Source organism: Arvicanthis niloticus, chromosome 2 (genome assembly GCF_011762505.2).
Source record: "Arvicanthis niloticus isolate mArvNil1 chromosome 2, mArvNil1.pat.X, whole genome shotgun sequence".
Taxonomy (NCBI): Eukaryota; Metazoa; Chordata; class Mammalia; order Rodentia; family Muridae; genus Arvicanthis; species Arvicanthis niloticus.
In genome coordinates this window covers 37,981,054-38,005,021 of record NC_047659.1, presented here as the reverse complement: position 1 = coordinate 38,005,021, position 23,968 = coordinate 37,981,054, and the positions used below count along the sequence as shown (strand labels likewise).

The 23,968-nt window shown below is 37.4% G+C and overlaps 1 protein-coding gene across 1 annotated transcript in view; it reads right to left on the bottom strand.

Moving 5' to 3' along the window:
* Window positions 1–3,378: 3,378 nt before the first annotated feature.
* Window positions 3,379–23,968, bottom strand: part of Psmd14 (proteasome 26S subunit, non-ATPase 14) — a 90,892-nt gene continuing 70,302 nt past the window's right edge. Inside the window, exons 9-12 of the mRNA XM_034496830.2 lie at window positions 18,884–18,958; window positions 17,242–17,367; window positions 6,444–6,506; window positions 3,379–3,778 (exon numbers count right to left, since the gene is read on the bottom strand). Of these exons, the coding sequence (XP_034352721.1) occupies window positions 3,680–3,778; window positions 6,444–6,506; window positions 17,242–17,367; window positions 18,884–18,958 (363 nt within the window). The 3' untranslated portion in view covers window positions 3,379–3,679. The remainder of the gene's footprint in view (window positions 3,779–6,443; window positions 6,507–17,241; window positions 17,368–18,883; window positions 18,959–23,968) is intronic.

Here is a 23,968-nt window from a genome sequence, read left to right as displayed (position 1 = left end):
AAGAGCAGCTAGCTGGGGGCGGGCGCCATGGATCCTTTGAGTCCCACCGCACTTCCTCCTTTCGGAGGCACTGGCTTGGTGACAGGTTCATAAGCCTCGCCAGGAAAAAAGAGAGAGGGCTGAGTCCCCAGTGCAAATGGGTTCGCTATAAGCGTTGATCTGGGGAGACAGAGTGGAAGTGGTGTCAACGCGATGATCTTACTGGTGTGTGTGTGTGTGTGTGTGTGTGTGTGTGTGTGTGTGTGTGTGTAATGTTTACATAATCCAGAGGGAGAGAAAAAGAATCCATGCCAGTAATTTTTTAAAAGAGGATTAGCGAAAAGAATCGATTTAAAGAGATTTTGGCACAAGTAACACGATGCCCCAAGCAGCTCTGAGGTATAGAGAGAAAAGATCTCCTAGTATCTGCTGACTAGCCTCCAGCCTCAGGTCAAGAGCCCGAGATCTACAAACCCAGAGCTGCTGCGTGTGTCCAGACATGGCCAGCCTGCTCTGTAGCTTTCCTCCCTGAAGGCAAGAGGAGCAGACATGGAGAGCCAACCCCTGGCGTAGCTCAGATCCCCCAGCAAGGTGGTCTAGAGCTCAGGGGGACTAAGAGAATGCCAGGCGACCTGTCTGGCTCAGGCCCTCTGGACTCACACTCCACCTGTGCTGCAGACAGGCGGGGCCTAGGAATCTATCTCCTCCAGAGGGTGCCTCTGCCCTCAAGACGAAGGTCCAAGTGGCCAGAGCAGCAGAGTTCAAAGCTGAATGGAACTTGGGTATGGTCAGAAAAGAGTTAACAGATTCAAGATGTGCTGGAGTTTGGTCTGCAGCGGCCAGCACTGAGCACAGACTGCACCACCTCCCTCAGAGGCTGGGCGCTGTGGCTGCAGAGGGTACCAGCTGCAACCTCCCACAGGGCACAGGGAGGCCATGTGCAAGACCTGGCACTGGTGGCCATAGGCCGGACAGGTTGATGATCAGATGTCTCAGAATCAAGTAGAAGCAATTTTCTGGGAGAGAAATAATGCCAGAGCCGCCTTCCCTTTGAAAGCAAACCTTAGCTCCTATCCAGGAAGCTTCATAAACAGAATGGATTTTAGCTGTTCAGGCATTGGAGCGCCAAGGTTGGTGGCGGTGGTGGGTGAATAGGTGTGACTGTATTTGACCTCCCGTATCTTTGCTGCTACTTTTGCCCTATTTTACCTGGTTGTGTCCTCCTCTGTTTTTTATCATCAGCTTCTCTTACCAAGTGTCTCTCCTCACCCTCCTGCTTCTTAACCTCATCTTGCCCCTTGAACAGGACACAGAGCCTTAAAGTACATATATGAAGACGACAGCTCACCTGAGCTTTTAGAAGCTTTTTGCCATCCAGAACACTCCAAAGGGACTTCTTAAAAACACAAGAAATTGCAGAGTGCCCATCTAAGTATAAAGAGGGTGAAAAGGAATGCACATTGCTTAGTTTTTAAGGAACTGAATTAGGAGGTGAGCAGGCAGTGTGACCCATTTTTGGTAGTCAGCCCCCAAACCTAGTGGTTCCTCATATACAGGCTTTGCCTTGGAATTGGTGTATTCACAAGGAAAATGAGGACTACCACAGTCGTGTTAACCTTAGGGACTTGGACTGTGTATGAGCTTCCACGGCACTGGTCCAGGCAGATCATTTGAATAGTGTATAGTTTATCTCTGCACTGTTAACTAGGGCGGCTTCAGCTTCTCACAGCCAGCATGTGGTGGTGGTCGCAGTGGGATTACCTTGTGTTTAACAAGATGGTTCGGTATCAGGCTGCTGATAAAAGTGGTTATACATTATTAGATCAAGGTGTTCACTGTCTGTTAGAACAACCTGATTTTGATTACTTAAAAATATCAAAACAGACAAATGATTTTTGGTATGAGGGATTGTGTCAAGGTTCTGAAACTGATACTGTTTCCAACATGAAGCAGGCAGGAGGGAGTGGAACCTGGGAAATCAAGGAAGAGGAAGCCCACAAGGTTAAATAAGAGCAAGCCAGGTGCAAGGCAAGCCCTGCCAGCCACAGAATCTAACTCAGCCTGGGTACTGAACCCAGGCCTAGAAATACTTACATCTCTGTTTTTTTTTTTAAAAAGGACACACACACACACACTCTCTCTCTCTGTCTCTCTCTCAATTCTCTAATATCTGTGAAAGTTGTCATTAATTATAAAGGGTGAAAAGCCTATAGAAAGAAAGAAAGAAAGAAAGAAAGAAAGAAAGAAAGAAAGAAAGAAAGAAAGAAAGAAAGAAAGGAAGGAAGGAAGGAAGGAAAGAGAGAAAGCTCATAGTGTGAATTAGTCAGAAGGAAATTCACCCCTCCACATTTTCTTTAGTTTTAAATGATTAGATGCAATCCCCACAACTCCATGTTGCAGTTAACAAGACACTATCACTACATTTAAAAGATAGGACAAGCAGGAAGTGCCCAGAGCATTTCATTCAACCAGAAAAAGGAAATCAAACAAACAAACAAACAAAAATCCATTGAAATGCATTGGAAACTTAAACAATTCTACCTCCAATTTCTGACAGTTTCATCAGACGGTTAAGTGCATAGATGGCACTGTTTATTAGGACATTATTTGGTACCATGGCATACATGGTAGCCCAGTAGGTGAAATCACAGGTTACCCAGTGTAACTCTCCTTTAATAAAGAATAAGAAATACTTTGACCATATTTTTACAAGGATACAACCTAGAATTAAATATTTGTCTCTATACTGTTGGATATTCCTTGGAGTACTCAGTAAGCTGTTTTTGAGTAAGCATTAACAAAGGAAAGTTACTTGAGAAGCTATGAGAACTGCCATTAATAAATACTATGGTATCAACCACTGAGTACTTCAAACTTAATTCAGGAAAGAAAACAAAATTATTGTTGATAAATTCATGGTATTCAACTAACACTACGACTTTTTTTTTTTTCCATTTACCTTTGAAGAAAACATACACCTTCCAATGCTGGGTTACATGAAAATCTAGTGCTCTTTCCAGCAGCCAACTTCTAGGCAGCTTCAAATTGTTCATAGAATATACTCTTCAAATTTCTGATAGTTTAAAATAAAATTGCCTGTCTTTTAAATGTAGTTTTCTGAAATCCTAAAAGTCTAATGTGAAGATATGAATTTATAATGTTGGAGTGAAAGAAAGGCTTAAAAAAAAAAACTCAGCATTTTATCTGGTTACTCACTAATGAGGAAGGCACTCACTAATGGCAATCATTAATTTGTGAAGTTTTGTTATCACAGTGATGTGTTATGTGTTATTAGATTTCAAAACGCAAAGAGAAACATAGCTTTGTGTGAGATTTCCAAAGCGCTGTCAAATGTTACTCTGTCACTTCCACCCAGTGCCAAAAAGACCTCGGGAGACATGGATTGTAAATGTATTTTATTTTGTAAGCAACAATCAAAATATATTTGTGCTACTGATTTTTTTTTCAAATAGTAAATGGGATCTTAACAAAATTTGTTCACTTTGATGTATTGCTGAACAACTTTGGAATCTGCAAAACCCGGACAAAATCAACAGAAGCAAGTGCACAACTGAGATGGGAGGTGGCACAGGTGTCTCACACGTCACCAGATCACCTTCAGTGCCCTTGACTGAGAGCGTCAGGAACAAGGAAGGATGAGACACTCAGATCGCCACTGACAGCTCTCCACGCACGGCGCTTATTTAAACACAACAGTATCCAACATTGCTGCCAAACACTGGACAATATTTGAAGTCATAAGCACATCCACATGTTCTTCCAAATGACGTTTGGGGTCCTATAAGGAAAAATACAAATGTAAATGAAGAAAAAGAAAAGATGGCTGTATTACTGGTAAACTATTTTTTTTCAAGAGCAGATTAAATTAGTAATGAAGCCTAAATTTACACATACTTTATTATTCAGCTTTTCCAACACATTGTTACCTTCTTGTGGTTTCTAAATTTTTTAAGAAGCTAAGAAAAAAAAAATTACCCAATAAAAGTCTGATCTGTGCAATCAATGCTAGCTATAGGTCTGTACCACAGGTTTTCATAAAGGGGAACAGGTAAAACTCACAATTACCTGATTTTAAGAATCTGCATTTATGCACGTGTATGTGCCCAAGTGGTAAGAATATTGTTATCATTATATTTTAATGTCTGGTGATGCTTATTTAAGGCATGGATAAGGTTAGAATATGAATTCTTACTTTTATCTTTATAAAAATAAACATAAATTCCATATAATCCTAATATTTCAAGAAAATGGTTCAAGAATATTCTTAGATCAAAAGCCACTATAATTAAAAGACTTAAGCATAATTTGGACTAATTCTAAAACATTAAGAATGCTTTACCAGCTATTCTAGAAAATTGTCAGTGAAACTTATACAGGCACAACTCTTAAACCTGATCAGATCCATTTTAAATAGGACAGGTTAAAAATGAAACGTGAAATTGCATTATAATAATAAATTAAAATGTTTACTTAAGTTTAAGGACAAATAAGTTACTTCTAAATTTGAAAGTTTAAAAGATAAATATTATATGTAATAAGAAACTACTTTAAAGCATTATTTTCTTACATGTGTTTAAAATAACTTTAAGAAGTCTTCTTCCCTAGATTATGTCTTAGGTCTGCTTTTCTTACCTATAATTTCAATACACCAATTTCTTACAACTGAGACAATACAGGCTACAAGTCATTCCCAATGACTAGACTATATTACAATTACTTAGTGATTAAATCTTAACCCATTCCAGGTGAAGGACCTAAGAAAGACCAATAGTACAAAAACAGGCCTGTAACCTATTTATCACATTTAAAAAATGGACTCAGTGGTCATGTTTGTAATTCCAGCACCTGGTAAACAAAGGAAAGAGGATCTCTGTGAGTTTGATGCCATCCCAGTTTACACACAAGCAAGTTCCAGGACAACCAAGGATGTTAAACAGAGAAATCCTGCCTCAAAAAAACCAAACCCACCATGATTCTGATGATATCTCTTTTGTTTGTTTGGTTTATTGAGACAGGTAGGGGTGTGTGTGTGTGTGTGTGTGTGTGTGTGTGTGTGTGTGTGTGTGTGTGTGTGTGTGTGTGTGTAACAGCCCTGGCTATCTTGGAACTCACTAGGTAGACCAGGATGACCTTGAATTCACAGAGATCCAACTGCCTCTGCTTCCAGTGGACTGGGATTAAAGGCTTGCACTACTGCTGCCTGGCAATTCTAATGATTTCTAAACCATATCAAATTATACATTTTCAGTTTCAATTTTAACTGAGTCCTTTTATTTTCCTGTGGGCTGTTAAAGAAGAGAGACATTACTAGAAACCATAGCCTCAGAAAGTAATTTATTTAGTGAATTCTAGAAAGGATAAGGCTGATAATCTAACATATTAGATGAAAATAAGTAGTCGGAAATGAAAACAAGGCTAATATCATGCAGACTGGAAAATAGGAACTATTTATTTTGGTTTGCGGGTACTCATTTTTAAACTGTAATACTCAGAATGTACTTATATTTTAGTTCTTTCTTTAAAATATATGATAAAGTCAGGCCTTTTTGCCCTACGACTCTGTGGGATTAATTGGTTTTACGGTGAATTGGTAACTCATTTATCAGTTATCTACATTACTTCTTGTGGCAGCTGGGTGATTCTTAGAGATTTCCCATCCAAGAATGGTCCTGGCCCAAACCTACATAGCGTGTGAGATGTGACGGGATCAGAGCATATGGTAGGATGGCTGAAAGCAAAGACAGCTTAGTGTCTTGCATCTGAAATATCAAGATTCTGCCAACATCAGCAATATGATAACCATGTTCCATGAAATGGGGAAAAATGTAATCAACATTCTTTAGAAAAACAGTCTAATTAATCTGTAGATTCTTTTAATTGCTGGGTATGTTCCCCCATCCTCTGATAACCAGGCTTAAGTATTATTTCATCTTAGAAGAGCAAAAAAATCTATTTAAATCCTTTCTCACAGTGCAGTTAATAGAATTCTAAACTTTCTCAGGGAATCAGACATACAGTAACAAAAATTACCTATAAAAATGGTTACACATGAAGAAAATCTGTAGGAATGCTACCTACTTACTGAAAAAAAGTATCGTTAAAAAATGGTTATTAAATAAGTAAATCTACCACATCCTTATTATTTTATCCCAACTACAGTAAAATGATCTCTGGACCCAAAGTTCCTTTAATTTATTTTTAGTATACTATTTTCAGTAAGGACAGTATGTCACAGGTGGAGACTCATGATTTATTCTCTACAAGCAGCAAAGGAAATTTGACATCAAATAAATATAGTAGCCTTTAAAATTTCATATGTTTAAATAACAAAAGTGTAATATAAACAAGCAAACAAAAATTATGATCCTTAAAATAGTTTTATAGCTCCAAGAGCCCATCAGCGTGCGACTGTAGGTTACTGTGTAACCTATTCGTCTCCTCACCTGCTTGCCAACATTCTTTATTGCCAGCTGTTCAGGTGTCATCTTATCTTCTTCTTCTACAGCCTGTGAAGGAACACAAAAGACAGAGTTTCAAATTCTGATTTACTTTTCCCACTGAACAATAATCACCAAAGCAAAGGTGATCATAATTTTCATTCAGAACACTTTTCATTCCAACAATTTGTTGGAAAAAGTAAATTTTGTTTCAATCCGGAACAATCTTCAGGTAATGAAAACCATTATCACCATCATTTAGAAACACTTAGGAAAATGTAAACACCAGAAAAGATCACACTGGTTCACTAAATGGCACTGAGAGATTAGGAGATGGGAGTCTGAAGAATTTTTCTTTACTTAATTCCCCTCTCTCCCCTCCCACCTCCCAATAGCTTCCTTCTCCAAGTTCCCATTTCTTCTTCATGTCTTTCAACAATCAAGCCTAGTAGCTACTAGTATCTAGTAGCTACTTAATATCATTACAGACCAAAAGGAGCTACAGAGTTTTGATCTAATACATGCATTAAAAGTTCATCTCTACACATCTTTAAATCTCTACAATATGCATTTAGAAAAAAAATTAAAGTTCCATATGAAGTAACCATAAAGAATTTTATGGATTTTAGCATCAAGTTAATTACATAAATTAAAAACCAAATTAAAAGAACATGAAAACCATTTCTACTACTATAGAGTCATCCACAAATTCTTTGTGTCTAGTTAAGCTTTCTCATAAAAGCCCACAACAATGAGAACATTTAGGCCTCGATGGCCATCTTGCACTCTCACTAACCGCATCCCACAAAGGTCTCACGAAGCATCCTAACCTAAGAAATCTGCCTGTGAGCAGTGTGGGTATGTCAGAGCCTCGAGACAGAGCTTGTATTTGGTGAACTCGTGGTCTTTAATTTATTCATGGCATCTGAGAAACAGAAGATGAAGAAAACTTAGTGATCACCAACCTCCAAAACTGCTACCACAGCATCAGCACAAGCTTGGTTATAAATGGGGGTAAAATGTAGTGTCAGAAAGCAGAAACCAAATCCCACTGAGGATTCGATTTGGACACTCTAAACTTAATAATCTCACAGCTGCCAAATTTCTTCATGTGTGAACAATGAACATGTAGGAAATGCAATCATCAGACATTTCCCATAAACTGGGAAGTTGGGCTGTATTTCACACCTTCTTAATAGTTTTGTAAACAGAGAACTTGAAAATGAGCAAAGATGGCAAGTGTCTAATTTTATAAATGGACAAACTATCTAGAGAATTTTCGCCAGAAGAACCTGCCTAAAGAGAAAAGAATGGTGAATTATCTCTTGTGTCTGCTGATTACTGGGGGTGCTTATTTGTAACATATTAGGAATTACTCTCAAACCTGAAAGCAGGAAAAATAAAACTCACCAACACTCCAACTAGAATTCCCCAGACAGAGAATATGTTCATTTTTGAAGTCAGATGTCACTCTATTAGTCTGCTAGTTATGAAAGTATTTTCTAACTAGGAAATGGCTTTCCCACTTTTCAATGTCTTATAAAAATAGAAGCACCGAAAGGCAATATAGTTTATCTTTCGAAATTTCTTTCACAATTATGACACCCTACTTTGCTGACTTGAAAACATGTTAGATGAATGAAACAAGTCTCCTAAGTGTGTACTCCACACCCATTCAGTGTTAGCTGTTTTACACACATAGCAACAACAGTACTTACTACATTACTGGATGGAAGGAGGCAAGAGTTTTGGAATTTGGCTCAAAATACCAATCTACATATAAATAATCATTAGAGAGTATTTTGGATCAAATACAAGTATCAGAGAGAGCAAATATACAAAGATGAAAGTCAAAAGCACGTAAAGCTTTGTAATATTACTTGAAAGAATAAAGAGGATATAAAAAGAGCTGATAAAATTTAAAAATCTTGTTCAACATTTAACCACTTTACCAATTAGTTTTTCTATTCCCAATAATTAAAAGAGAGTTCACAAACTCTTTGAGAAGTGCAGATGGTAAAAAGTACTCCCAGCCATGGATGCCATCTGGGAGACGAGGAGCAGCTGCAGACTTAGGCATACACTAAGGTTGCAACCCCCCACGACAGAAGACGTAAGCACATCATTTCCAGTGTAAGGCAGACCAGGTCATGGCATCCAAGTCCTCCACACTTTCTCTAACCTGAGTTACCTGCATCTCATCTCCAATCTGGGCAAGACCAGTCTGTCTTCACTCACAGTGCTAATCTGGCTAGTCCCCAGAAAAAATTAAGAAATGGTAGCAGCAGTAACAAATGAAATTCAGGCACAGGCAGTGTCCTCACTAGGGAACTTCTGTGTTTATGGCAACTTCTGTGATTTGGCTTCAAAATTTGCTTTTGCATCCGTGCTCTTCGGTTTACTCAACCAACAAAAAAGCACTGAAAATGTTTGTGGCTATTCACACTAGAAACGTTTCTAACAGTTTATCAACAAAGACCCCCAGATGGCTATCCCATCACGCACGGTCTGCACAGTTCTGAGAAATTCTTGGAATTTGGTCTGTTATGTGATCATAATCCCCTCAAATGTACCCTCTATCTTAAAGGGACTTTTATAAACACTTTAACATCATTCTCTTCTTTTCTACTAATGATTAAATTTTTCAAATGAACAATGTCTCAAATTTCATCATTATTTATCTTTTAACATGGTCTGAACCCTTGGCATGTCACGAGCATTCAGATATCCACAGAGCAGCTCCAGTTTTCTGACCACCTGTACAATTAATTACTCTGGCTCTGCTTTCTCTCCCATTTCTTCAGATGCCTTATTCCATACATTACCTCTGAACAGCCCCGCGGCTGCTGTTTGTTCTTTCTACAACATGCTAGAATTCTACCTAAGAACGCGCTCTCATTTATTTTACTGTAGCAGAGGGCACACAAGCTGCTACCCAGCACACACTGTTTCACCGAGAAGCAACCCCTGTAGCACTAAGTGCTCACTTGTTTTGTGATTTTTAAACTTATTTTTCATAGTGAGTAGAACCAAACACCACTATGGGTTATAGAAGTAGAAAGTCTAAATAAATACCTTTTTACAAAGTATATTTTGGAAAGCAAAATGTACAAACATGAAGCAACTTGCAAAACTTTCTAAGGAAGAGACTTGACTATAAAGGACAATAAAACTTTTGACTACTGTCACTACTAAATAGCGATGTATGTATGTACATGTATGTATGTATGTATGTATGTATGTATGTATGTATGTTTTTGAGACAAGGTCTTGCTGTCCTGTAACTCACTATTTAGACTGGGCTAGCCTCAAATTCACAGAGACCCACACGCCTCTGCCTTTCCAAGTGCTGGGATTAAAGGCATGTCCTACCACAGCCAGCAGCATTTATGCTTTTACAAATAGTACTTTATTGAACTCTTTTTTAAAAATTTTATTTACTTTATGTATGTGAGTACACTGTTACTCTCTTCAGACACACCAGAAGAGAACATCAGATCCCATTACAGATGGTTGTGAGCTACCATGTGGTTGCTGGGAATTGAACTCAAGACCATTTAGAAGAACAGTCAGTGCTCTTAACTGCTGAGCCATCTCTCCAGCGCCACTTTACTGAACTCTTAAACCATCTTGGCCAAACATCAATCAACATTCTGCATATAAACTGGGCACTGGTTCCCTGGTGACTTTACATTATCTTTACCAAGGAACTGTCAAGCCTGTCGATCTCTCAAGGAGCTCACATGTGGCCTTTACTTGCATTTAAATCTCAGTTACATGTGATAGGCAGCAAAGCACAGCAAAACAAAAGCTAGCAGCAAAGGGCAGGACTTCGAGGAGGAAGACTAAGCAAAGGCCAGTGACTAGGTCTCAGCATCTGAGGCAGTCAGAACCTCAGGAAGAGACAGCAGCAAGGCTGCCACCATGGAAAGCAGAAGCTTAGCAGCAGGGAAGGTACCCTCAGAGAGCAGGGCGGTTCTGTAGATTTTGGTGGCACTTTAGAATGATATTAGCTAATGATAAAAGCTAATTACTTCTGATAATTTGTTTAATAAGTTCATAATTATGTCAGGAAAACACAAGTATACCACTCATTCAAAACATTTACTGAGCATTCACTGCTTAGGCTAGAAATAGAATGAGATGTGACAGCTCAATTCAGAGAGCTTAATAGTGGTAAAAAAAAAAAAAATACCAAAAATTTCAAAGTAGGAACATACCCATAATCCCACCACTGGAAGGGAAAGGAAGGAAAAAAGAGACAGGAGGCTAGTCAGCTAGGTCCTATCTTAAAAGGAAAGAAGGGTTGATGAAAAGGTATGGCCTTTTCAGATGGCCAGGAAACTAGTCAGGCCAACCATCTACTATTAAGACAAACAGATTATAGAGAGGCAAGCAAGAGCCAGTTCAGGTCTGACTACAATAAAGGGCACAGATTTCAATTTTCAAATGCTTTTAAAAGCAAAGGAATGGAATCTGGAGAGATGCCTCAGCAGTTAAGGGTACAGGTTGCTCTTGCAGCAGACCTGGGTTTGGTTTCCAGCAATCTCTAACTCTATTTCCAGGAAAATTTGATGCCCTCTTCTGGATCCATGGGCTCTAGGCATACACAAGGTATATATATACATGCCAGCACAACACATATACATTTCCAAAAAAGCAAAGCACTGACACAAACCAACTTATATCTTAAAAAGGTAATTTTTACTCAACACGAAATTAATTACTTTAAAAACCACTTTGTGTATTTGTTACACTATATAACTATCACCCATATCCTAAATCATTACACTATCCCAAAGATACTTAGGCTGTTATTTCCTGCATGCTGCTCTCACCCTGAGTCCCTGGTAACCACTAATGTGCCTGTCTGTGGCACAGAATACCTCATACAAGCATCATACAATACAGTCTTCGGTACCTGACTCTTTCATTTACCACACCTTGGAGGTTCATCTACTTTGTAGCATGCATCAATCAATACTTTATTTTTGATGCAGCCAAGTAATAGTTCACTATTTATGTCATAATGTATTTAACCATTCATCTGCTGACAGACACTGAGTAATCTCCACCTTTTACTAGTGTGAATACTGGCTTATGGTGATTTGTGTATAATTTCTGTTTGAATTCATGTTCTGTTTCTCGTGTGTATATTTTAGGAATAGAATTATTAATGGGCTACGAGTTACACATATTTTTAACTTTATGAGGATTGCTGAACTATTGTCTACAGCAGTTGCCTGTAGTGAGAATTCTGAAATTTTGGTTTCTTTTAAGGAAACCTCAGAAATATTATAAGAATATGATTTTGTTTTAATCTCAGGTGTGGGAAAATAGGGAACTGACTGTAGTAGCTGACTATGATTTGCCTGTGCTCTACCAGAGGCATGGTTGCACCAGCTGCAGAGAGTTTCTGTGATCATGTGACATTTGGATCCTGGAAACTTTTCATAGAGCATATATAAATGCTAGGACCAAGAGACAGAGGTAGGTGGTTGTTGTTCGTTCAGGGGGTTGGTTGTGCGTTATTAGTAGTCATGCTCAGAGAAGAAACAAAGAAGAAATGAGATGCAGAGAGCAGCTACAGTTGCCCTGCTCTGCAGTATTAGTAGCAATCAGGTTCCAGTTCCTTTAGATTGTCACTAACATTTCTACGTTTGATTATCTTGACTGAGGGGCAATGATGTGTCACTATAGTAGGTGTTTTTGGTTTACCCCTCCCTGGATATCCAGGAACTAGCTTGATGTAGATCTTGTAATAGTTGCTTTGCCCCTGCCTCCTAGGAGCCAACATTACAAACCAGTCCACTGTCCTTGGCTTCTCACTGTGGTTTTGATGTGCATTTCTCTAATTACTGATGTTGATGCTCCTGTGCTTACTGCTATTTGGAGAAATGACTATTCAAGTCATTGCCCACTTTGAACTGTTTCTAGTCAGTCACATAAGAGATAAGCAATGAAAATCTGACTCCAGCAAAGTCCTATCTAGGCTTCATAGAGACATCTGGTTTTGTTTGTTAAATTTTTGTGGTTTTGCTTTTTGTTTTTGGATGGGTTTGTCTGTGTAGCTCTGGCTGTCTCTTAACTGAAGAGATTTACCTGCTTCTGCCTCCTAAGTCCTGGGACTAAAGGTGTGCCCCACCACACCCAGACTCATAGTAACATTTGTTACTAAGGAAACTCATTACTTTTAAATGATGCATCATGAATAGTAATAAAGTCAAATTTATGATATTCAAAACAAAAATCGTAACAGGGAATCCAATTTAAAGCATAATAACAGTAAATAAGGGATACAAAAAGATCACATGAGTATGTAAACACTTAACTTTCATATGTAATTAGTAACAACAATTTGTCATTCAACTTTTAGAAAATTAAAAATTTCTTGGTAAACTCAGTGTGGTAGCACATGCCTTTAATCCCAGCACTTGGGAGGCAGAAGCAAGAGGATCTCTAAGAGTTCAAGACCAGCCTGGTCTACACAATGATTTCCAGGACATCTGGGCTCTATAAAGAGAAACTGTCTCAAAAAAAGGAGGGGAGGGAGTTTGTGGTAGTATCTTCAAATTGCTAACCTCTATCTCCCTCTTCTTTTGTAACAAAACTCTGATTTTCCTAAAGGTATCAATATTCCCAGCTACAATTATGTAGACTTTCTTTCTGCCAAGGGTTTGCTCATTTGGCCATGTTCTAAGAGATAATCAGATTCGCTGGCTGGACTATTTACAAAGGCTCCTAATGATTTCCTTTCCTCCCAGCTATTTAAATATAAATATATATGATATATATGTGATGGCTAAGGTTTAGCACCACTGCACTGCATCTTAAGATGACTTAAAAGATGTATGTAGATACGATGAATGTAGAGCAGAAAGGTAATTAGAGTCTGACTTTCAAGTTCCAACTAGTCTTAAAGCATACAATTTCCTATCTCCTATCCTGAAGATGACAATGTTACTTCAACAATGTGACATATGACATATATTTAAAATAAAAATCACTTTCAACGGACTGGAAAGATGTAAAAGCCCTTAGTGCTCTTCCAGAGGACTTACTCGTCCCTAGAACCCATATGGCAGTTCACAACTTTCTGTAACTCCAACTCCAGGACATCCTCTTCTGGCCTCCCTGGGCAACAGGGGAGCACATGGTAAACATACACACATGGTGCACATACATACATGCACACATGGTACACAGACATACATGCACACATGGTGCACATACATACATGCACACATGGTGCACATACATACACATGGTACACATACATGCACACACACGATGCACATACATACATGCACACATGGTACACATACATACATGCACACATGGTGCACATACATACATGCACACACACGATGCACATACATACATGCACACATGGTACACAGACATACACACATGGTGTACATACATACATAATACACACATGGTGCACATATATACACATATACTCATAAAATAAAATACAACCTATAAAATATTACAGATTACTCTCCCACTGGTAGTATGTTTCATAAACTTTTAATATTAAAAGCGTATCTACTTCATAGGTTTTTTCCTTTAATAAGTTTGAAACTTCCTCATGTTTAATACCCTTTTCCCCCATAATTCTTTTGTCTTTTTGTTCTAAAAACATTTTAACCACCTACATCATTTTTGACAAAACAGTTCTGAAAATTATCTTTTTCTTCTCTTGGATTTCTGTGTGATTGCAAACAATCTATCACATTATATTCAAATAATGTTGATTTGGCCAACTTTCCTCAATATTTATATCTTCTTTTGTTTTTCTACCAAATTACAAGACCACAATATTTCTACCTAATAAATATAATATAGAAAACCAAATACATTTACAGTTTGTATGAAATATAAAAATATCTCATCATTCAGGTTATTGTTAGTCAGTATATCATCTGACAAGCTAGGTGTCAGGTCTCAGAATCTATAGAGCTATATGCAGTAAAAACAAAATACATTTTTCATCTATATATTCATTTACAAATATGTAAGAAAGATGAGCAGTTTTCAACTCTAGCAACAGCATTTCGGCCTACACAGACAGGGTTGGCCACACAGTGTTGCAGGGGTTACAACTCAGTAATCAGAAAACCCAGTGAGTAATGATCACGCAGAACTCCTGTGTGGAATTCAGACTTGAGACTGAAAACCTGGAACATAAGAATTTAATTATCCTCAAACTCCTTTTGCTCTAGGACCTGACTGGCATCTAACAATAATTACCTTAGCTTAAAAAACCAACCAATTAAAAAGAATGCCATGAAGAACTGTGGTAGCATGGGCCTTTCCTTGTATATTTTAAGTGTTACTATAAAAACTTCAACGTATTTCTTTCAATCATAGAGGGAATTACATTCCCAAATCTGGACTCTTCATATCACAGCTTACACACTGTTTTCATTTTTAACCAAACCTTACAAGATTTTTAGTACTACAGAGATTTTTTAAACTGTAATATAGGAAAAAAACTTCTATGGATGGGCAGCAGTAACCATAAATAGGTTATTTTCTGGCAGAAGGAAATATAAATTTACTTAAATGTAATGTTACAGAGGAATAAAAATCATTCCTACAGTCTACTGAATAACAACTTGTTACAGCTTTTTAAAAACAAACAATAAAAGGTTAACTATTTTAAATGATGAACTACTTCTTTATCTAGGCTATAGGCAACATTTGCTTTTGCATCTCTACAGCATGAAAGCAACACCAGAAAGAAAAAAAATAATCTCAATCTAGTACTGGGGTGGGTTGGGGGGGTGTTCCAGCTCTAGAGTATTCTAGAACATGCTTGTCAAAACCTGACCTACCTCTGCTTGAAATTTAGTTTTGAAGACTCTGTTACTTTCACTTCAAAGCTCAGTTCTTTCAAAATAGCTCATTGTTAACAAAATCTGATAAATCTTATACACTTTCTCTTGTATAGTACTTTTTATATGATATAGTGCTTAATTTAAAAACAGCAATATTACAATTTTAATGATCAGTCTTAACTATGCCTCCTAAATCTTGAGTTTTAGCCTTTACTATTAATTCTCAATACTTCATATTGTTCATAAGATGTAGCTCTGAATGTTGATATGTGAGTATCTTTGGGTATATTTCATAGAACCAAAAAGGGAGCTTGGGAGGGAAAACAGTAAGTGGGCACGGAGGGGGAAGAGAACATGTGACATGGAAGTGGAGAGGACACCGGGAGCGGTGGGGCACAAGCAGGGTAAGGGACAGAAGAGTGGGTGCGTGGGCCCAACACCACCAGGAAAGTTGTTATTCTGAGTATCAATTAAAAACAAAAACAACAAACAAAACACATTCTTCATTCCTTCCTTTTCTGTCTACATTGAAAAGGTTATTACTATCAATAGTTTAGTAAGAAGGATATGTTAAGTTCATCTTCAATTTTCCTCTTTTTACATAATCCTATCAGTGACATGCTTCATTTACTATCAGTGCCTCCATTACCACTGTCATTACACAACACAGCCATTTAGTGTAACTCCCATTCAATCTCCCTCTTACTGTCTCTAACGTCTGAACTCAGGTGGATCATGCCTCTAATCAAAAATAACTCTGTAACTCTCTCCTATGCCTCCTCATATACACTCTAGCCATGTATACCACTTCCTAAACATATCCCATGCCTTTTCTCTTTTCCCAGCCTCAAGACTCCAAAAGCCATCCATGATTTTATATTTCTTACTCCTGAGTTTGGGCTTTTTGGACTTTCCACATGAAGATTTGTCTTTGTGTGTCTAGTTTATTTCATTTAACCATGTCTTCCAGGATCATCGTGTTACAATGGCAGGTTTTCTTTCTTTTTAAATAAAAAACAATATTGCGTTGAAAACACACACACAAACAGAGATGGGGGGGGGGAGAGACAGACAGACAGAGACAGACAAGAGACAGACAGAGAGAGAGACAGAGACAGAGACACAGAAAAATCTTACACATTCATCTGTTGGTGGATACTGGTTGATTCTGTTTTGGCAATTATGAATACTGGTCAGCAAGGCTATCTTTACCTCTTCAGCACCGGGCATCACACCAAGCTTCTTTACACAGGTTGTGGATGCAACTCAGACCTTTACAGAATGAGCCAACTTTCCAGCCCAATAAGCACATACATGTTAGCATTGTAAGTATTTTCAGGGTATTGCACCTAATGATGTTTTGGTAAGACAATTTTTTACTGCCCTCCATACAAAGCCAGTGTCTCCTTTCTGTCCATGGCACTAACTACAATGTACTATGCAATCTATTTCATGTCTTTTACGGAGAGTAAGCTCTCTGGGCAATGGCGACTTTTATGGCTTACTTTTTAGCATGTCCCAGTGCTTGGTACACAGAAGATTTTCAGTTAAGTACTGATTAAATAAAAAAATGTAAAAGTTTATTAAATGTGCTACCATGGCCAGCTTAAGAATTCTATCGGTTATGTGTATTGATATGTGTATGTCATGGGAGCTGGAGTTGCAGGCAGTTGTCCGCTGCCTCACACGGGTGCTAGGCACCATTCAGGTTCTAAGAGGAGCAAGTGCTCTTAACTACTAAGACACCTCTTAAGCTTCCCAGCTACCTATTTAAGAAGCTAATTGCCTTTGGGTACATATTTTCTATGGCTACAAAGGGACCAGATTGCCTATACATTAAGTATTTATTATCAAACCTACAAAAGAGGCCACTCTACTTTCAATTACTTATTTTGTATAACCATTCAGTACCTAATTATATACATTTTGACAGTTGTGAAGAAACAAATGACTTTTACCTTATTATAATTCTTGGCTAATTCCAACATCTCTTTCACCACCGATTCATTGTGTTTACAATGTTCACTGTAGTCCTGAAGTGTCAATCCTTCCATCCAACTCTTCTTATGCAAATTTAACAGCATCTAAAAATATAGGGAAAACATTATTTTGTTGACTTAAAGTTATTTCTTTTCTGTCTTGTAAAAAAAAAAAAAACCCTTCACAAAAATTAATGAGTTTAAATAAAATTTTATTCATTCAAATAAGTACCAGCTGGAAATATCCTAAATTTATACCAATATACGCCAGTGCTCGAAATGCATGCCTTTGTCTCTCTCTGGTACCTACGTCAGTTAAAGACAGATAGATGCCTTTCCTAATACACTGACTAAAAACGACCGACTGTCTCACATTGTTTTAACAAAGAGCTTTCTTCCCTTCTATGACAAGACACTACTTTAATAGTGTCTATGGACATTTTTTCTTTACTTTATTCAGTTATATTTAAAATTACGAGGGTCTAGCTAGACTCTAAAATATCTAACCACAGGAGCTTTAAAAAGCCATAATGAATCAAAGGATGCATTAAACTCTCATATTACACACAGGTTTGTTATAAAAACCTAATACTTATTACTTACTGACAGGACTGAAAAAAACCAGAGCAGGAAAAACTCACAAACATGTTCAGTTTTCAAACTCAGCAATACACTGGGACTGAGTTATCAGTTAACAGTATAAATAACTAGACAACTACACATTCAAAATTTTAAAGAAGGGGTTATGTGCACACGTATGTGCACTTTTTGGGTGTGGGGGGGCAGGGACAAGTCACACTATGTTGCCCAGTTTGACCTCAAACTCACAAACTTCCTATTTGATTCAGCATCTCAAAAGGCTATGACACCTTTCCTGCCTTACAAATTTGGAATTTTCTCTTACTATATTTATTTATTTTTTGGTGGGCACACATGAAGGTGAGTATGCACGTGAAGGTCAGGAAAAAACTTAGAGAGTTAGTCCTAGACTTCTACAACATGGGTCCAAGACATTCAACTCTTGCTATCATGCCTAGAAGGAAGAAGGAAGTATCTGTACCTGCTCAGTTGTCTCACATGACTGAGTTTGTATTTTGTTGTTGTACTGTGTTTCCCTAAGTATCCCCTAGTAATTTTAAAAACATTATTTATGTGTAAGAATGTGCACATGTCTGGAGAGGTCAGAAGAAGGCATCAGTTCCCCTGGAGCTAGAGTTATGAGCAGTTGTGAGCATGTGAGAAGTCTGATGTGGTTGCAGAGAACCAAACTTGGTCCTTATCTTTCCAGCCACAAGTTTATAGTTTTAAGATAGCTTTTTTTCAAAAGTCATACTTTAGAATTTGTCTTCTATTAAGTGCTACCCCTGGAAGAAAGTTAATTTGTTCTTTTGATAATTGAATATATTATGACATGTGAAAAAAAGAAAAACAAAACAAACCTCACAGCAGCAACCTGCTTGATGCTGTTGTGCCACTAGAGCTACAGTGTGACTCCAGTTCTGGGGATCGAGCAGCCTCTTCTGACCCGGAGGGCAACAGGCATCCAAGTGGTACAGAAATAGACGTGCAGGCAAAACATACATCACAGATGTAAAAGAAGAAAAAAAAAGGATAGACTTACCTTCTGTTCCAGTTCATTTTTCCGATAATTAATAGTGATGGAGTAATAATGTCTGTTTAATCCATGAATTAGTGCCTAAAAACAATTTTAAAATGATAAATTAATGTTTTATCTAATCAAACTGTTGATTATCTTATGCATGATACATCCACATCTTTCTTTCTTTCTTTCTTTCTTTCTTTCTTTCTTTCTTTCTTTCTTTCTTTCTGCATTTATGCAACGAAGTCTCATTATGGAGCTCTATCTGTTTTAAAACATCAGGCTGGCCTTGAACTCATAGAGATCTGCCTGTCTCTCGGGGTCCTGAGATAAAGGGTCTGTGTGGCCACTATGCCCAACTTTTCTGCCATGATCTTAAAGGGCATTCTGGGGCCAGTAAGGATTAGTTGGTAAAGGTCCTCATTACCAAGCCTGAGACCCAAGTTCAATCTCTTGGACCCACATGGTAGAAGAATAAAACTGACTCCTGCAAATCCCTTCCCAACAAAATAAATAAAATGTAATAAAAATTTTAAACAACTAGAAGGGATCTTTTTGTAAATGAAGAGTAAATTAAAACATTGTTCTCAGCTGCAGGTTTAAGGATAAAGCTTAAAGGACTACTGACAAACTCTTTAAAGCACTACAGGCACTTCACAAATTGAAAACTTTCCACAACCATGCAGAGGTCACAGCAATGAAGTCTGAGCATCACAGCCTGTCACAAACTAACTACTCAGAATTATTTTCTGATTTTATGTGTTTAGAGGGCAACATGCTTTTTCCAAAGACAAATCTAAAACTCTTCAATAGTGTGCAAAAATATAAAACAAGTCAATAGTACACATGTTTCTTTATCCACATTAATCTGTGTTTCCCTTTTGGTTAATTCAATTTTCACTAGTTGTGTCTTGGCAAGTCTCCAAACTAGCAATGAGGAAGGTGGGTGGGTCCATATGTATGTTCATTATAATTGTCAAGACTTCTGGTCAACTTTAGGAGTCTTCCTAAATTGCTGTCCACCTAGTTGAGATAAGGCCTAGTCACAGAACTTGGAGCTTACTGATTCAGCTATTCTGGCTGACCCATGAGCTTCAGGCATCTTCTGACGAGGTAACACATGCACACTGTCTTGCCCTTGTGTTTGTGCAGCAGACAGTCATCAACTGAGCACCTGACCAGACCCACAAGTTTGTTCTTTACCATGTCCATTTCACTAATGTTCTTCAGTGACAAGAAATTTAAATCACACCTATCAGAATTTATTTTTCTTAGACACAACCTCCAAGACAAACAGATAAATCACAACAAAAACTTAAGCAACTTATAAAACTACAGGGGAAACCAAGGTTATTATTCTGCAAAGGATATACAATAAAATGACTCCTAACTACATTCTGCTATACCCGTATCTGCATGTCTCAGCTATCATCAGAGGCTTCAAGCTCTTGCAGTAGCTGGCAACTAACACAGAGATCCACAACTCTACAAAGTGCAGAGAGTAGAGACTTTGGGGCACTTAGTCCTAAAAGATGTCTTCATCACACTCCACTCCTGAGGGAAAGGATGACACCAAGGAAGCAATTTCTTCCAGACACAACAACCAACACACGCATGAACTCAAGAGACTGTGGCAGCAAGCACAAGGCCCGCACTGGTCCAAAACAGTGAGGGTCCCAGTGCTGAGAGTGAAAAGTATGCACAAGCTCCCATCCACATCCAACTGACAACTACCTGTAAAAGAAAAAGTATTTTTCTCTGACAGAGGCTTACAAACCACACATAAATAAGTGCAGGCCCAGTGCCCAGAAGCAGATAACCAATACAAACCAAACTCAATGGGATTTTTGCCTCAAATTGCTTTGTTTGAACACTTTTTTTTTTCCTGGTCTTTTTCTTGTATACTATAGTTTCCAATTTTGTGTTTTATTTGTGTGTACGTATGCTTCTTGTGCTTTTTCTCTTCTATTTTTTCATTTATCTGTGTTTGCCTGTTTCCTAAAGAGGGCTTGTTAGGTGGGAGGGGAGATAGGGATGAACTAAAAGCAGATGGAGGAGAAGAAACAATGATCAGAACATACTGTAGAAAAAAAATTTTTTTTCAATAAAAAAAGTGAAAGAAAAAGTAACTATGCTATATATTGTTTAAGTATCTAACTCTAGCAACTTAAGTTCAACTGTAGTCTGTAGTTCACAATGGTGTGTATAATATATATACAATGGTGGATATGATTACATATTATATATCATATATATTGTATATATGATATATATATAATCATAATATATATATATATATATATATATATATATATATATATATATATATATATATAAAAATATCCACCATTAGCCTCCTAAAACACAGGCATAAAATTATAATTTATAATTTTTTAAAACAAAAGTAAAAAAATCAAAATGGTTTGGAGTTAACCTTTGGGAAATAAAGACAGAGCTAACCAAATAACCACCATTTTCTAACTAGGGTTTTTATGGTTTAAGTCTTAAAAGTGCTAAGAAGAGGTGTAAAAGTGAATACCCAGTGATTGCCTAGCATGCACTTGACACCCCACCCATTCTAACACAACAATCTAGTAGGCTCCTTCTATGTGTACAGGACAGATGAGTAAAAGGGACATTTTAAATATAAAAATTAAATATCAAATCATTTGATATTTCCTAGGATAGTAAGCTTTCACATTACTAATAGCTTCTATAAAAGTAACCTATAAAGTCAATAGAAAGCAATTGATTTCATGTAGAAATACAAAGTTGATTTCAAATGGTTGGTGTGTGAAATTTAGAGAATCTTATTAAATTCTTATCTATTTCAAAAATTACCAGATGTAGTAAATCACCTTTTACTGAACAAAAATGCTATACCATAGCAATCAGAAAGTAGAACTGCTCATGATTCCCTAAACCTGAACTTAACCTTGCACACATTAGGAGGTTTATCTTCTGGTGGAGATTTAGGTTAAGTCTGAACATTTCTCAAAGCAGACACAGCCTGACTGGGGAATGACTTGGTTGTAACCACAATCTTTGTGCAATACACTAACTGAACTAAAGACTCTACATGGAGGCAAAACTAACAATGGTTACAACCAATAAACCCAGAAGCCAGTCGCTGAATCCACAGACAGGCCTTCATTTCAAAGATTAATCATCAATGCCAATGAAATAAACAATATAATGTTTGGTGGCAGTATTTGGTTTTCAATTATATTACTCTGATAAATGTAATAAAATGTAAGACGAGCACCATAAAAGATTAGCAAGTACATGATAAAACAATAGTCAACAGTCTTACAACTTTACTTACTCACCTACTGCATACCCAGTGCATTCATTCCAGATGAGAAACTAACTGACCAAAATCTTTTTGACCTCACACAGGAGGGCAGCATACACCAGTGGTTCTCAACTGTTCCAATGCTATGACCCCTTAATACAGTTCCTCATGTTGTGGTGATCCCTACCCCCCAACCATAAAAGTATTTCTGCTGCTACTTCATAACTGTAATTTTGCTACTGTTTTGACTTGTAACAGAAATGTTTTTTTTCTGATGGTCTTAGATGACCTCAGTGAAAGAGTCATTTGACCCCCAAAGAGACAGAGGCCCCAAGCTTGAGAGGCACTGATATAGATCCAGTATACTTGTGGTTAGAGCTCTGTACATTATCTGCTGTGGACACAGCACATTACATTACAGCGCATACTTGTAATCACAGCACTTGGGAGGTTAAAGCAGAATTCTGGGTTTGAGACCAGCCTGGACCACGTGGAGCCAGGTCAACCTGAACACAGAGTGAGACTCTATCTCAAAACAAACCAAAGCACACAGGCAACATATGAATCATGCCAAAATTGTATGAAATTTCCAACTATAATAAAATACCTATGACCGTCTCACTGCTGCTGTTTTACAACTCTGCATCTTATAATTATTGAAAATAATATTTTCAAATACTTTTAACTCTGTTGCACAATGGAAGCATGCTCAGGGCTACACTTAGAGATTCAAAGCCTGGTGCATGTATTGAGTACCAATGTTTACTAAATGTCCACAGGATAACAACTTCAAAATTAATTGTGACTTTTAAGGAGCTGAAATATCAAAAAAATCAACAAGTTTTTAAATGAAATATTTAAAAAAAAATCACTAAAATAAATACTGCCATTTCTAAACACTGATAGTCAAATGCTCAAGGTACAAAGTAATATAGTTTTGTGTATTATACTAGAAGCAAGTAGCACTGTTCTAGGAATTATACTTACAACAGCGGCTTCTCTAAGAGTGAAAATAGAATTTATTGTTAACTATTTCAATACTGCCATGAACACATACAAGTAGTACTTTCTTGAGCTGGAGAGGCGATTCCGAGGTTAAAAGAGCTTGTTGCTTTTACAGAGGACCTGGTTCAATTCCTAGCACTCGCCTGTGGGTTTGCAACCATCTAAAACTCTAGTTCCAAGAGATCTGATTCCCTCTTCCAACTTCCAAAGCTATCAAACACATACAAGGTACACACACATATATGGAGGCAAAACACACATAAAATGCATAAAAAAATACTATATTTTTAGTATTCTGTTTTACTGCAAAAAGCTTTTGTTTTTTTGTTTTTGATATAGGGTTTCTCTGTGTAGTTTTGGCTATCCTAGAACTCACTCTGTAGACAAGGCTGGCCTGGAACTCACAGAGAGACCTACCTCTGCCTCTTACGTGCCAGAATTATAGGCATGTGCCAATATGAAAAAAAAAGGGGGGGGGGAAGTCCCATTATTATACTACCTAGACATAATCAAATCCAATGTGTTGGTATAAATATATAAATACAAGTTCTAAAACATGTACTTATGAAATGGAGAACTTATATATTCCATTTAAACTTTCCTATGACTATTACATAGTTTACAATGTGATGATAACCTTCTTGTCTATCATGAAGTGTAACAGAGAAGCAGCGCTAGAAAATCACCAGTGACTTCCAGAATGTATGCTGATGCATTTCTACCACTTACTTCTATGTTGTCTTGGGAACAAGTTCCCTCTTAGCATTAACTTTCCTTCAAAATAAAAGGCATGGTATTTCTGAAAG